The sequence below is a fragment of the Ailuropoda melanoleuca genome, chromosome 9, assembly GCF_002007445.2.
Source record: "Ailuropoda melanoleuca isolate Jingjing chromosome 9, ASM200744v2, whole genome shotgun sequence".
Taxonomy (NCBI): domain Eukaryota; kingdom Metazoa; phylum Chordata; class Mammalia; order Carnivora; family Ursidae; genus Ailuropoda; species Ailuropoda melanoleuca.
The window spans coordinates 63271939-63288165 of NC_048226.1; the positions used below are offsets into that span (position 1 = coordinate 63271939).

General features: G+C 38.5%; 1 protein-coding gene across 5 annotated transcripts in view; it reads left to right on the plus strand.

The window, feature by feature from the left end:
- Window positions 1–16227, plus strand: part of INTS8 (integrator complex subunit 8) — a 53106-nt gene that overhangs the window by 23799 nt on the left and 13080 nt on the right. For all 5 annotated transcript variants that reach the window (XR_004627846.1, XR_004627845.1, XM_034668325.1 and 2 more), the window contains 7 exons: window positions 466–576; window positions 4304–4505; window positions 9118–9239; window positions 13709–13893; window positions 14302–14335; window positions 15206–15262; window positions 15351–15412. Coding sequence is in view for 3 of the 5 variants with exons in the window: in XM_034668325.1 (XP_034524216.1) it covers window positions 466–576; window positions 4304–4505; window positions 9118–9239; window positions 13709–13893; window positions 14302–14335; window positions 15206–15262; window positions 15351–15412 (773 nt within the window). In the remaining 2 variants the exon portion in view is untranslated. The remainder of the gene's footprint in view (window positions 1–465; window positions 577–4303; window positions 4506–9117; window positions 9240–13708; window positions 13894–14301; window positions 14336–15205; window positions 15263–15350; window positions 15413–16227) is intronic.

Sequence of the window (16227 nt, forward strand, 5' to 3'; positions counted from 1 at the left end):
TAGTAAAGAGAGAGAGTTTTGATCTGACTGCGTGAGTTTGAATCCCAGTCTCTATACTTAACTAGCTATATAATCATTCTTGGGCAAGTTATCTGACATTTGTGTGTTCCATTTTTCTTATCTGTAAAATGAGGATAATAGTACCTACTTCATAGTATTTCGGTGACGATCACATAAATTAATACATATACTCCTAGGGCTTTTTTTTCTATAGATTATCCTTTAGAAAGCTCCAATCCATTTAATTTATTAATGGCTTGTAGTGAATATGTTCGTTTTGATTAGCATTTCATTATGGCTGTCATTTTCCTTTTCCTACAAAAGTGACCCTTGCAGGACTTTTTAAAGTCCTTGATTGAAGATTATTGAAAGATTCTTCCCTAGATTTGGCTTTTTTCCCCTAGATTTGACTCTGTGTGTGTGTGTGTGTGTGTGTGTGTATTTACGTATTTTTATCTCTTCTAGTGGGAAGTACCTTCTGTGTATAGTGGGGTTATCCTGGGAATTAAAGACAATTTAACAAGAGATTTGGTTTACATTCTCATGGCCAAAGGTTTACACTGCAGTACTGTTAAGGTGAGTAAAAGTGTACATTAGCTACTGGTTAAGAATATGCTTTATATTCAGGATCTGACCTAATAAAAAACAAAAACGCTTTATTAATATTATCATAAAACCCAGGAATCAGAATTTCCCATATTTTCTTAATTTTAAAGTATAGTTCTAGGCCTAAAAAGGTTCCCCCCCCCAAAAAAAAGTATATTTTAAAAGGTGTTTTAATTCTTTTTCCTTTACCCTCATAACTGTACCAAAGTGGTCTTGGATATATGGATACAGCTCCATTCCTTTTAAAAAATACAGAGACCATGAAAAATTATTATGTCTTTTAGGGTTCATTTAGTAAAATTGTGTTCCAAATACCTTAAAATTACTTTTGTAGTTTGTTTTACATAAGGAGTTTGTAATCTATTGGGGAAGTCGAGACAGAAGTGAAATGTTAAATGATACAAGATGGTATAATTGCGCAAGTAGTAGTACAGAAAATTCTGTAGGCAGGTTAAAGTTGGCATTTCCAAATTTAGTTCAGGCAGAAATCCTGAGCTAAGCCTGGAGGCGTGAATAAGTTATCAAGGTAAAAAGGATGGCATCCTGTGGAAAAGCTCAAAGAGAAGTAAAAGGATGGTATACATGGGGCCTGGAAGCAGTAAGCTGATGTTAGACTGCCATTTGGTATGTAAGGGGAGGCCATGATGAGGCTGGAGGGGGAAGTTAGATGCATACCATACAGACTCTGTGAGCTTTGTTAAGGTGGTTGGTTTTTCTAGATCAGCAGTCTTCTAGCTAGAAGTCCAGCATGTAGACCCTAGTTTTAAGGGAAGCAGTTCCCAGCTTTTCTTCTCATACCTAAAATCGATCTGCCTGAAAATACTGTTACAGTTCCCATCTCTTGATGTTTTCTGTTCACATTCCTTTCCCTTTTCACAATTGTCCTTTTCCAGCTTACTTTAAAAAGATGGGGAGGAGCCATACTTGAGCTTTATAGTAAGTTTTGAAACCAAGTGCTGTCAAGTCCTCCAGTTTTATTGTACTTCAAAGTGATTTTGGCTATCCTAGGTCCTTTGCTTATTTTATTTTTTAGAAGGATTTAAATAAACTGTATGCCCAATGTGGGGCTTGAATTTTCCACTCCAAGATCAAGAGTTGCATGCTGTATTGACTGGACCAGCCAGGTGCTCCCCCCCCCCGCCCCGCCCGCCACCGCCTTTGCTTTTTATTTATTTACTTATTTTTAAGATTTTTAAGTAATCTCTACACCCAGTGTGAGGCTCAAATGACCCTGAGATCAAGAGTCACATGCTCTACTGACTGAGCCCGCCAGGTACCCCTCCCCTTTGCTTTTTAATATAAATGTTAAAATCAGCTTTTCAGTGTTTACTTAAAAAAAAAAAGCTTGCTGGAATTTTGATTCAGATTGCAATGAATCTATAAATCAGGGGACAATTGAAATTGATGGCAATATTATGTCTCTTAATCCATGAACTTAATATGTCTTCATTTACTTAGGTCTCCATTTATTTGTATCTTTATCTCATCAAGTTCTATAATTTTTAGTGCAAGTCTTACATGTATTTTGTTAGATTTATCCCTAAATGCATGTATGTTTTAAAATAAAAATAGTGTAATTCATTATTCAAAAAGTTTGTATTTATACTACACTTTAGTATCTCCTTAAACTCTTCCAAAAAAAATTTCTAAGCTTAAATATTCACTTCCTGATATGAATTTTTATGTAAAGCTGTTTTTAAGAGGATAGTGAGCAAAGAACCTTTTGTAGATAGTGCTGTAAACCAGAGGTCCTCAAAGTGTGATTGCCACACCAGCAGCATTGGCCACATTTGGAAACTTGGTAGAAATGCAAAATGTTGGGTCTCAGCCTAGACCTACTAAATCAGAAACTTCGGATAGGGCCCAGCAGTCTGTTTTAATAAGCCCACCAGGTAATTCTGATGCATGCTAAAGTTTGAGAACTGTTTCTAGACCGACACTTCCAATAGAAATAACATGCAAACCACATATGTAATTTATGATTTTCCAGTAGCACATTTTTAGAAATACCTAAAGAAGTACAAAAGTGATTTTAATACATTTTAACCCAGTATATCTAAACTATCGTTTCAACAAATAAGCAATATAAAAATTGAGATTTCTTTCTTCCTTTTTTTTTTTTTTTAAATGCGTGTGCTAGGTTTTCACTCAAAATTTGTTATTTTACACTTAAAATACTTCCCAATTTGGACTGGTCACAGTTCACATGCTCAGTAGCCACATATAGCTAGTGGCTACCATTTTGGACCATACAGCCCTAGACAGTTGTGGAGCTGTTGAAAAGTTTATAATAGGGGGCATGTCATTGGCAGCTTTTCTCTTTCCACCCCTGAAATAACTAAAATTTATTGGGCATGGAGACTCTTCTGCAGGTTTCATATATATTTATTCTTATTTTCCACACACACACACACACACACACACACACACACACACACACCCCCTACTGTGTAGAAGGTGTTAGCTCAGTTTTATAGGTGAGAAATCAGCATCAAAGGTATTGTCTAAGGTCACACAGCTAGTAAGTGGCACACATGTTAGAAAGGATAGGAGAGAACAGAGGGAAACATTTAGGAGGTAAAATCTAGAATTGATTGCTTACTGATGTGCTGTGGAAGGCAAGAGGGAGAAAAGAATGGAGAACAATGCTCAGCTTTCTGCTTTGGATGCCAGTAAGTGACTATGCAGAAAAACATTTTTGAAGGATTGATTATTCATTTTTACAGTGGTTAATTTGTGCCTGTAATGGGAAACAGCCTGAAGCTTGGGGAGTGGTCTGGGCTAGAGATACAGATTTGGGAGGCCTCAGAGATCATCCAGGAAGAGTATACAGGATCTAGGGGATGCAACATTAGGTCCAAGAAACAGTGGCATGATGAGTCTGAGGACCAAACAGAGGTGGAGTCATGATAGCCAAGGGGAGAGAGAGACTGTCAAGAATAAGGGAGTGGGTAGCACCAGGATACGGCCCTTAAGTCCTGTAAGATAACTAGGAAGTGTTCAGTAGGTTGCACAATTAGAAGATCTTTGTTTAGTAAGAACTATTTTTTTCATCGTGATGGGTATAGGAGCCAGATTGTAGAAGTCAACAAGGCACATGGGAGGAGAGAGAGAATGAACGAACGAAGACTACTCTTTGAAAAAATTAGAAGCAGATATGTAAGAAAAGGGTTGGATTGTAGTGAATTTATTTGATTTATTAGCCAATTATGTGAACTAGTAAGGTCGTGTGCAAAGATTTTAGAGTGTGAAACCTTGTTGAACAGTGTAAGACCCAATTCTGAATAGCCTAAGTGTAGTAGAGTACTTGTCATAGAATCCGTATGCATTCTGTATATACAGTGACATGGATAATTTGTGTATGTATATGTGTATATATGTGTGTGTATATGTATAGCTTATATATAGAATATATGTATATAAGTTATGTAAAAGCTTTTTTTGGTTTTACAGTTTATGTAAAACTTGTTTAGTAATATAGCATGTTTTTATACTATTTATTGGATTTTTTAATTATGAAAGATTTAAGTATTTATCAGAATAAATCAGTGACAGATGATAAAGATAATCTAGCCTCACTCTCCAAGACAACCATTGTTAACCATTTAAACTAATTCTTCTCTTTGTACTCATAAAGCTGCACATTTTTTTATTCCAGAGGAAGAATGATCCAGTGATCTGTTATTTCTTTCTATAGGACTTTTCCCATGCCAAACAGCTGTTTGCTGCTTGTTTGGAGTTGGTAACAGAGTTCTCACCGAAACTTCGTCAGGTCATGCTAAATGAGATGCTGCTTTTGGATATTCATACACATGAAGCTGGAACGGGGCAATCAGGAGAGAGGCCTCCTTCTGATCTTATTAGTAGGGTGCGGGGATATCTGGAAATGAGGCTTCCTGGTAAGATGTTCACAAAGCCAAATTTCAGAAATGCAGTACTCAAGTAATTGTAGGGAAGAATCTTAAAAAATTTTCTTGGCTTTTTGCCATCTTAAAAAAATCATTGCTCTCCTAAAACAATTCAGATTCAGGGTTCTCTTGAGAACATCGAAGATCATGTAGGAAACTATTCATTTCCTGGGATTACCATAACAAAGTACCACAAGCTAAATGATGTAAAACAGCAGAAATTTATTCTCTCACATTTTTGGAGACGAGATATCTGAAATCAAGGTGTCCTCTGAAGGCTCTGGGGAAGAATCTTTTCTTGGCTTTTTCTAGCTTCAGTGGCTGCCAGCAATCTTTGGCATTCCTTAGCCTGTAGCTTCACACTCCAGTCTCTGCCTCCTTTGTTACATGGCTTTCCTCCCATTGTGTGTGTGTCTTCTTATAAAGGGACCAGTCATTGGGTTTAGGGTGTGTCCTAATTCTGTATGATCTCATCTAAACTAAGTGTATCTGTGAAGACCCTGTTCCCAAGTGAGGAAACTCAGGTATTAGGTGGAAATGGATTTTGAGGGAACACTGTTCAACACACTACAAAACTATATTACAATTTTAAGATACTTTTTTTTTTTTTTTAAGATTTTATTTATTTATTCGACAGAGATAGAGATAGCCAGTGAGAGAGGGAACACAAGCAGGGGGAGTGGGAGAGGAAGAAGCAGGCTCATAGCAGAGGAGCCTGATGTGGGGCTCGATCCCATAACACCGGGATCACGCCCTGAGCCGAAGGCAGGCGCTTAACCGCTGTGCCACCCAGGCGCCCCTAAGATACTCTTTTAACAAAGAATTAAAATGTCCTTGTAGATATAAGTTGAACGTTTAATTCCTCATTACCGTCATAGAAATCATCAAAATGGCTGCCAGTGTGTCAGGAACCCTTCACTTTAGGAACAGACCTGTGTCCAGTTGTAAGTGTAAATATGTTATGAAAAGGAACTTATATAAATTTTTTCTGTAAGTAAATCTTCGTTAAAGCAGTTTACTTTTACATGTTTTAGTAATATTTAGAACAATTAAGTCATACTTGTATACATTTAAAGCTGTAAAATTGAAGTATAGAGGAAGGTGTTAGTAATGTGCCAAAACAGAAATGGCTTCTGGCCCTTTGGGGTCTTTTGGATTAATTTGTTATTATATTCTGATTTCTAACAGATATACAGCTTTTAGCACTCTATTGAGAGAATACCTTTGAGCTTTAATGTGTGAGTGCCCTTTAATGTCTGAAAAATTGACTAGTAGTATACTGGCACTATCAACTGACACATGCTGCTGGGTGTGTTTTCTTTTTAAAGGTGGAAGTTTGATTTTTCGTATATGATTTCTCTAAAATGAAAAGTAAAAGGAATTTTTAAAATTCTAACGTTTGCTGAGTGTTAGCTGCATGTCAGATGTTGTAAGAGCTTTAGGCACAGAACTCATTTAGCCCTCATGGTAGCTCTGTGAAGTAGCTACTTTAATTATTCCTGTTCATAAATCAGGAAACAGGTACAGAGGGTTAAGGAATTTGGCCAAAGTCACGCAGTAAGAGACAGAACAGTGATTTGAATCCATCAGTGCTGGTTAAGCGTCTGCTCTTACTCTTTGAAATAGATGGAAATGCCTTTAAATAAGCACAGGTCTATTTGTACTACCTTTTTGACCTTTAAGTAGTTTGAAATTGACATTAGTTTTGTTTGTTTTGTTTGTTTTGTTTTTGGTCCAAGACTCATAGTGCTACACATAAATTATGTAAATTTTTACCTTGTTGAATGTTCAGCTGCTTGTCCCATAGTTTGTGTTGGAAGTAGTGTTTAAATGGAAAGGCAAGGATGTCATTTATTGTTACAAGGAACAAGCGCGGGCGCAGTGCCTTGCCTTTGAGCCTCAATTACAGACTAAGGGCCCTGAGTTCAGCAGACTCCTGGCTCGATGCCCTGACAGCTCTGCACTCCACTGCCATTGTGAGAGTCAGGGTGGCTAGGATGGTCTCTCCATGGGTCAGGATAGGGGGAGGGGTGCCAAAAGGTGTCATCTGCCGCATACTCCTCCCTCTTTTTTTTTTTTTTTTAAGGTTTATTCATTTGAGAGAGCATGGGGAAGTGGGTTGGGCAGGGAGAAAGGAGAGCAAGAAAAGCAGGCTCCATGCCCAGTGCAGAGCCCAGCACAAGCTCAGTTCCACCAGCTGAGCTGAAATCAGGAGTCAGACACCTGACTGTACCATCCAGGTGCCCCTCCTCCCTGTTTTTTTTTTTTTTTTTAAAGATGTTATTGGGCCAATTTTGATCAAATTAGATGCATGCCCTCTGTAGAAGAGGGTGTAAGGTGGATTGGCCTGGCTCTACTATCAGGAATAGGAATTAGGTGATCTTAATTGACAACAGATCCAACCTTCCATTTATAGATAAGGGCTACAGGTTAATTATTCTTTTTTTTTTTTTTAAAGATTTTATTTATTTATTTGACAGAGAGAGAGACAGCCAGCGAGAGAGGGAACACAAGCAGGGGGAGTAGGAGAGGAAGAAGCAGGCTCATAGCAGAGGAGCCTGACGTGGGGCTCGAACCCATAACGCAGGATCACGCCCTGAGCCGAAGGCAGACGCCTAACCGCTGTGCCACCCAGGCGCCCCCAGGTTAATTATTCTAAAACCAGTGATGTCTTTTGGGAGAAATTCCCCAACTTTTATTAAAAAAAAAAAGATTTATTTTAGAACATGCACATGAATGCACGTGCACAAGTGAGGGCGGGTGCAGAGCGAGAGAGAGAATCTCAAGCAGACTCCCCACTGAGCACAGAGCCCAACACAGGGCTTGATCTCATGACCCTGAGATCATGACCCCAGCTGAAATCAAGAGTTGGACGCTCAACCCACCAAGCCACTCAGATGCCCCGAAATTCCCCAACTTTTAATACCTTCGTATTAACAACTTACTTTCTGTTGAGGCGTGTCTTTGTTATGTTCCTAGGATTTCAACAAAATTGAATTCTAGGCCTCCTCTGGGTGCCTGTTACAGCATAGGACTCTACATTTAGAAATAATGATTAATTGCATTGCAGATGCTTAAAGAGAAGTTTAATCTACAAATCACTGCTTTTCAGGCTCTATCAGAATTCTCCCGAGATTCTAGTTTATCTTTAAAAACCATATATTGGGGCGCCTGGGTGGCACAGCGGTTGAGCGTCTGCCTTCAGGTCAGGGCGTGATCTCAGCGTTGTGGGATCGAGCCCCACATCAGGCTCCTCTGCTGTGAGCCTGCTTCTTCCTCTCCCACTCCCCCTGCTTGTGTTCCCTCTCTCGCTGGCTGTCTCTATCTCTGTCAAATAAATAAATAAAATCTTAAAAAAAAACAAAAACCATATATTATTGGGGAGTGCTGAGTGAATAAAGGAAGCCTTAGAGCCAAATGCTGTGTGATCTGCCTTTGGCAAAATGTAAAGAACTCCATGGCCTGCATGCATTGGGGATACTAATTTCACTTCTTTGTTCTTTCTTGATGATGATGCAAATGTATATTTTGCTGTGTTCCTATAACTCTCTTTGTCCTTTCAGATCCTTTTTTGGTTAAGGTGAGATACAAACTAAGAGCCACAGGCAGTCTTTTTTAGAAAGACTAAAATATAAATATACATACTCAAAAAGTTTAATAACTCTCCCTATTTTAAGTTAACATTGTTATTTAGCATTCTCTGGAATTTTTCTTTTTGCTGAAGTACATTAAAACCTGAATATTATATACTTTGAGCTATGAAAATTTGCAACATATTTAATATTAAGGTATATTTAATATTTCGAGGGAAATTACACAGCAGTTCTTCTTTTTCTTTTTTTGTCCAAAACAATTCTGGGTGATTTTTTTTTTCCTTATCACTTTTTATTTAAAATTGTTTTTGGTACAGTAAATATTTTTTTGAAAGTGAAGGACTTGCTTCTGAGGAGTATTTATTACGTTTTAATCAGAAGAAATATTTAAAATGGTACATTTACTCAGATTTCTTATAATTTTAAATATTTTTAGCCATTTCTTTTCTTTTTTTTTTTTAAAGATTTTATTTTATTTTTTCGACAGAGATAGAGACAGCCAGCGAGAGAGAGAACACAAGTAGGGGGAGTGGGAGAGGAAGAAGCAGGCTCATAGCAGAAGAGCCTGATGTGGGGCTCGATCCCACAACGCCGGGATCACGCCCTGAGCCGAAGGCAGACGCTTAACCGCTGTGCCACCCAGGCGCCCCAGCCATTTCTATACTCTAAATATGCTAAAAGTTTATATGGTACTATCATACTTGTTTTGTGTGTTTATTCTCTGCTTGTTTGAATTACAAAGTTCTGGAGGACAGGTAACTGTGGACTTCCTCAGTAGGGGGTTGGCCATGGAAAGTATTCGTAGTAGATGATTCTTTTGATTAGTAGTGGGGACCACGCAATCTGTTGGGAAACCTTAACCTTCTAGAGAAAAATATAAAGTGTTGGAATTTTTCCATCTGTAACTGTTGTTTTTAATTTGTTCCACTGAAATCTTAGTACATGTTTGCTTTGTTCTCATTTTAGTGTTATGATGGTAATTCTAACTGCTTTCTTCTTTGGCTTTTTAGATATTCCTCTTCGTCAAGTGATTGCGGAGGAGTGTGTTGCTTTTATGTTAAACTGGAGGGAAAATGAATACCTTACCCTGCAAGTTCCCGCGTTTCTGCTTCAGAATAATCCATATGTAAAGGTAACTTGTGTTTTAATCTAAATAAAGGGATTATTGGGCTGGGATTATTGTACCTGTTTCTTTAGATCTTTTTTTTTTTTTTAAGGTTTATTTCCCTTTGGGAGAGAGAGAGAGAACATGAGCAGAGGGAGAGAGAAAGGGAGAAGCAGACTCCCCACTGAGCAAGGAGCCCAACACAGGTTTCGATTCCAGGACCCTGGGATCATGACCAGAGCTGAAGGCAGATGCTTAACTGATTGAGCCACCCAGGTGCCCCTGTTTCTTTAGATCTGTGTGACTTAGGGAATTTGTCCAATTTCTATAATACAGTGGAAGATTGGACAAATTTTGTTGTTTGTGGTTAAAAGTATAGTTTTGCGTTCATGAGAACACAAGCAAAAATTAGTTAACAGACAACATTTTGGTATAACCCTAAGCTAGTGAGAGGTTAGTCAGCTTTTCTTTGATCAAAAGAATCAAACTCTAGTTTTAAGGTCTGGAATACATGGGCATACCTGTGTGTGAACTGGTGGAGTTGTGAGGGGTACATTTCCAGCTGTTTTCCATCTGAGCACCTTACCTTCTTTAGAGCCTATTTCCTCCTCTAGATTTGGGCCTGATTCTTGTTAGTGTATATGTCATTACACCCCAGTGAAAGAATTCCTTCAGTGAATTGGTGCTCAGTTGTTTGTTCTCCTTTCTTAGTTATGTCTGTCCTGTGCAACTGGAAATGTTTCTGGGTGGAGAAAACACAAAGACTGGAGTTTTCCCTAAGACTGTGTCTGTTTTGTGCAAATATTATGTATACCCTGAATAAACAGTGGGCTTTTCTCCCTTTCTGGTCTTATCGTTAAAATAACATTTTGTGGTTAACATTTTTCTGTGTGTACATTTGGTTTTTCAGATTTCCTCCTTATTGTTTGTATACTTTTTGTTCTTTATCTGCTCTCATCTTTAGTACATAGTCTTTTAAATCGATGGTTATCTGGGAACCCTTACAATACTCTTGTCACTTTTTTACGTTTGTCTTTGGTTATTTGTTTTTTCCTCCTAATTTCATGTATGTCTTTTTAAAAACTGAGCTCATTTCATTTCAACCCTTTGAAAGTTTACTGATTTCTTTTGTAAGGTTTTTCCTCCTTTTTGTCTTCTCTACAATTGTTCCTAAAATTTATTGTTCACTCAGATGAGAGAACCGTTTTGTTCCAAGATATTTCCACTTAGGATCCTAGCTTGTTGCTCAGGACAGTACAGTAGCTTCTCTTTGCTTCTCTCCACAATGAATTCTGTGGAGCTGGTGCCGCAGCAGGACTAGGTGCATGTTTGAGGGCTTGCAGTGTGGAAGGGCACAGGGTGCCGTGCTGCAAGTTCCCTGACCTTGGGCTGGGTGATCTCACTGCTTCTTGCAGTCCCCCTGATCTGGCCCAAAGGGATAAAGAATAGCTGGTGAAGAGTCACTGAGGCTTCTCATCATCTCATCTGGTTAGGGTTTGTGTGTCCCCTTCCCTAGTTAGCCCCTTGCTCCCTTGTCTGTGTTAAAGAAGAAGGAATCCGAGAAGGAAGTCTAGAGTAAGGGACTTTGTTTTGAAAATGCTATAATTTGGAGCAGTTTCCAAACTTGGAATTTGGCGCATGGAATATGTATACATATGCGTACAGAAGTCTGGAAGGATATTAACAGTCATTATCTCTGGATAATGGAATATTAGGTGATTTTAATCAGTTTTATTTTCCATATTTTCTTATTTATATGAATACTCTGTAATCACAAAAAGGAAAAATTTTAAGCGTGTAACATTTTGAAATAATACAGAACTGTACAGTCTCCCCCCTTGGATCCGGATAGGAGGCAGCATATAGTATACTGGAAAGTGTGCAGGATTTATGGACACCTGGGTTATAAAAGACTGGTAGTAGTAGTAATAGCACAGGGTAAAGACCAAGGTTTTTAATGTGGCCTGCAAGGCCTTTTAGGGTCAGGTGCTTCCTCCCCAGGTTGCTGTCTCCTGCTCTTCCATGCCAGCTCCGTGCCGGTGGTACCAGCGTGCGCCGAGTACTCGCGGGACTCTGCGCAGGATGCTTTCTCCGCCTCAGAGCTTAAGCACGTGCCCTTGGTCATTTAGCCGGATGCCCTTCCCCCTTCGCCTGTTGGTGTGGTTTCTTTCTTTTTTTTTTTTTTTTTTAAGATTTTATTTATTTATTTGACAGCACAAGCAGGGGGAATGGCAGGGAGAGGGAGAAGCAGGCTCCCCGCTGAGCAAGGAGCCTGCTGCTGGGTCGATCCCAGGACCCTGGGATCATGACCTGAGCTGAAGGCAGACGCTTAACCAGCTGAGCCACCCAGGCGCTCCTGGTGTGGTTTCTTTGACGCTTTGCCTTATTCCTTTCTCTGCAAATGAGTAAATCACTTTCTCCTCTTGTTATCTGTGAACTGTGCTACTGGTCCTGTTACTTTTGAGACATGGACATACATTTTTGTTGCACTTATACTGTGTAATCTTGATAGTTACTTTTTATATTCTCAGTGCTTTACTTGGTGCTCACACATAGTAGATGCTTAAGAATGTGGAATTCAGTCGACTTGGGGTGTAAGACTTTTTTTTTTAAGTTTATTTATTTAAGTAATCTTGGTACCCAGTATGGGACTTGAACTCACCACCCCAAGATCAAGAGTCACATGTTCTTCTGACTTGGACGGGGCCCAAGACTTCCGAAAGGTTTTACTTTCAAGTAAATTAATGTAGTGAGCTTCAACTAAGCATGTGATTCTTGACAACAGACAATGACTTGAGACCAGGAGCTACATACAGGAGGCCCTGCTTTGCGCTGCCGTCCACGCTGCATGTATGGTGGGCCTGGTTGTCAGAGCCGACTTACATTCAGTAGGCATGCAAGATGAAATGTTCTACTAGACTGTGGACTCCTGATTTCCACTCACATAGCACAGCTAGGGTTGGTTTTTTTGTTAGTGCGAGCGGTGTGGGGGTAGGAGGGGGCGGTGAGAGGGAGGGAGAGAGAGAATCCTAAGTGGGCCCCACGGCCAGCGCCGAGTCCTATGAGGGCTCCATCACATAACCCTGAGATCATGACCTGAGCTTAAACAGCTGAGCCACCCAGGCGCCCCACAGCTAGGGTTTTTACGTCATTTTTACTACCTTAGGAAGCACCAGTGTTCTACATTTTTTAGGTGTGATCATGGAGTAGTGGTTACAAGTTGTGGTTACATAGGAGAATGTTCTTGTCCTTAGAAGATACTTCTTGAAGCATTTAGGGATGAGGTGTGGTGTCTGCAGCTTACTAGTTGACAAACAGTACATGTAGACATGTAAAGTAAGTGTGGCAGAATATTCACAATAAGTCCAAGTATGCAGGTATTGAACTATACAGATTTTCTGTTTTTGAAATTTTTTAGTATAAAAAAATTGGGGAAAGTATCAGTTTTCATCTTTCTCATAATATGGCCACCTTCTTAAAGAAACTGCCTTAAGCAGTGGGGACCCCATTATGAATATTTTCTAGGTCCAGTAAGGGATCTGGGGTTTCCTGATGGACTTGAAATTATCCTTGCCATTTCACCCTCTAAAAGAGCAATGACGTTATAAGATTTAATAAGAAGGAGGGGCCCTTTCTTGTTTTGAAATTGCGGAGGGAAAGAAATGCTGAATTTGACTTAAGCCAATTTTTTCCTCTACATTTTGGGCCTGCCTTTTCTCTGCCTTTTGCTTTCAGCCCTTCCACTCTTTATGGGTTCTTCTTGCATATTTGGTCCTTAAGGCTTCCTTTATTCAGATCATTCACTTTCAGTATCCGTCCTTCCTTCTGCCTTCTCACATCTGCAATAGCCCCGGTCAGCGGCTGCCATTTTTCTTAGACAAAGGTGGTTCTAAATCTTACTCCCTTATTCTGCCAACTTCAGTTTCCAGATTTCTCCTCTCACCTTTTCATTAAAAAAAAAAAAATTTTTTTTTAAGTATATGTGTGTGAAGTTAAAGCACTATTTTAATTGCTTCTCTGGGTTTTACCACAGTTAACCCTGTATATACATTCCATTACACACACACACACACACACACACACACACACACACACACCCCGCCCCCCACCCCTTTTAAGTGGGATCATACTATTTGCCAGGTTGGTTCCCCCCCCACACTTACCCTTAATAAATCACATACCTCTTTGCTTTGTCTTAGTTTTGTTCTTACTAGACTATACTTGTTTTTGTCCTCATTAGACTTTGTGTAGAAAAAATGAGCTTTATAACATGGCAGAACCAGAGCATCCTCTTCCCCATTCAGATTTCCTATCTGTCAGTAAACAATGAGCTCTAAATTCCTCTGTGGGTGGATGGAAGGCACAGTATAGAGTACCTTTGGTGTATTTGGGTGGTTATCCTTCCTTCTTCAGGTGTGCCTTAATAATAGAACTTACATCGGTGATTCTGGTATTGTTACAAATTATTTGTGTATTTTCTGTTTTTCATGTTATAGCTTGGACAGCTTTTAGCCGCTACATGCAAGGAACTTCCTGGCCCTAAAGAAAGTAGACGGACTGCTAAAGACCTCTGGGAAGTTGTTGTTCAGATCTGTAGTGTGTCCAGCCAACACAAACGAGGAAATGATGGCAGAGTTAGTTTAATAAAACAGAGGGAATCTACATTAGGTATAATGTATCGGTATGTTTCTATCCGTTTATTTCTTGAGTTGTTATCTGTACCGTTTGTACTGTTTCAAGAACATCGACCTTTATCTTTGTATATCAAAAAATGGACAGTGTTAGAGTTCTCTGGTACTGATCTCTGGACTGACATGGCCACCTTTGGAGATATCTTCTGTTTATGTTATTTTAAGAGATTGTTAATCATTTAATGTCTACCAGAATTCAGAATCAATGATGCCTATGATTGCATTGTACTGAAGAAGTCAGATATGATTAAAACTGAGTTTTATTAGGTTAGTATGATAATAGAACATTACATTCTTTCATACGTGTAGAACTGGAGAGTTAGGAATAAACCATCTATAATTTACTTTCTTTTTAATTCTGATAGTAAATGTATATACAAAATTTGTGTTTTTTATAGGAGCGAGCTACTTTCTTTTATCAAAAAATTACGGGTAAGTTTTATTAAAAGTTGATCTAATTATTACTGCTGATTTTCATAAAATAGGACTGAAAAATGGAGTGTTTACATGCTTATTATTTAAGTGCCCTGTATAATGTGCTTACTATCTTCAGTGATCTTCCTGAAAATGAGTTGGTCTGAATGGAGACGTTTATTTTGCATTACCTTAACATGTTTTCATGAATAGAACACGTATTTTTTTCAGTTTTAAAGAGGCCTTCTTAATAGGGCTGGATGTGTGAAGCCTAACTTTGGTTTTTGTTAGTGTTAATATTACATCTATTTACTGGACATGACTTAGATTCCATCCTTTAAATATTATTGTAAGGAATAAAAAGTTAATCTTTTTAGAGATAGCTGGAAGTACTAATTGGAAAGAGATCCATTTAGTCAATTTCAAAAGTCATCTGAGGATTTGAGCACCATAAGCCAGTCACCTAAATATGGTAATTTTTCTTTTAAGATTTATTTTAGAGAGCACGTGCACAAGCGAGCACATTCACAGGGGGAGGGCTAGAGGGAGAGGGAGAAAATCTCAAGCAGACTCCATGCTGAGTGTGGAACCCTACTCAGGGCTCGATCCCACGACCATAAGATCATGACCTAAAGCGAAACTGAGAGTTGGACGGTCAACTGACTGAGTCACCCAAGTACCCCAGTAGGGTAATTTTTGTGTCAATTATATGCTTGATTTCTTTCATGAGATTAAAAATAAACTTGACCTGTAGTGTATGCTGTAGAGATGGTACATTTCAAAAGTGAAAGAATTTTTTGAGAGAAAATACTTTGGTATCCCTCAGGTTGAAAGGAGGAATATTAAATATATATAATATTTAAGGATTCTGTATTTTCTTTCTTGTAGGAACCATTGGTTTTGACTATTATTTTGTCACTCTTTGTGAAACTTCACAATGTTCGGGTCAGTATTTCATAATCTCATTAAATCTTTAAAAGAAATTTCCTTTTAAAATCACACTTTAAAAAAATATGTATCTTTTTCTTCTAAGGAGGACATTGTGAATGATATTACAGCTGAGCACATTTCTATTTGGCCATCCTCCATCCCCAAGTAAGATGTATTATAGCTTATATTTATTATTTATGTATTTAGAAACCATCCTGATACAGATAACCTTGAATAATTTGACTTTANTATGGCGTAACTCTAATAGGGTACAATCTGTTAGGATTCTACAGCCAAGTTTGTTTCTCTTTGCAGTCATTATTTTCCTAAAAATGAATATGGCGTAACTCTAATAGGGTACAATCTGTTAGGATTCTACAGCCAAGTTTGTTTCTCTTTGCAGTCATTATTTTCCTAAAAATGAATATGGCGTAACTCTAATAGGGTACAATCTGTTAGGATTCTACAGCCAAGTTTGTTTCTCTTTGCAGTCATTATTTTCCTAAAAATGAATATGGCGTAACTCTAAGAGCTAAGGTATACTAGCCTTCAGTCAAACAAAAGATCCCTAAGTGATCCTGATGACTTGTCAATGGGTAGAATTAGAAAATCGAGGCAAAAAAAATTGATTTCCTGCTAGGTTTCTAGCATTTTATGTCTTTTACAAGTATCTATTTGAAAATGGACTTTTTTTTATAATTCTTTGTAGGTCTCTTCTAACACTGTGATTGTCAGAGGCCCCCAAAACCTTTTTCGTTACTAAGAAGTTCTTGGGTATTTAAGAAATGTTCTTTCTTTCATCTCCTGAAAATCACAGTAAGATGATGGAATTTTGGAGCAGGAGAAGAAGATGTTCTTTTTCTGGAAGACGTTTCTCTTCCTACAAATAGCAACTTCTCATTCAGGAGTCCCATTTCTTTCCTCACAAAAGTTACTTTTCCTTCCTTTTCTACCCGCGATTTTTTTTTTTTTTTTTTTTT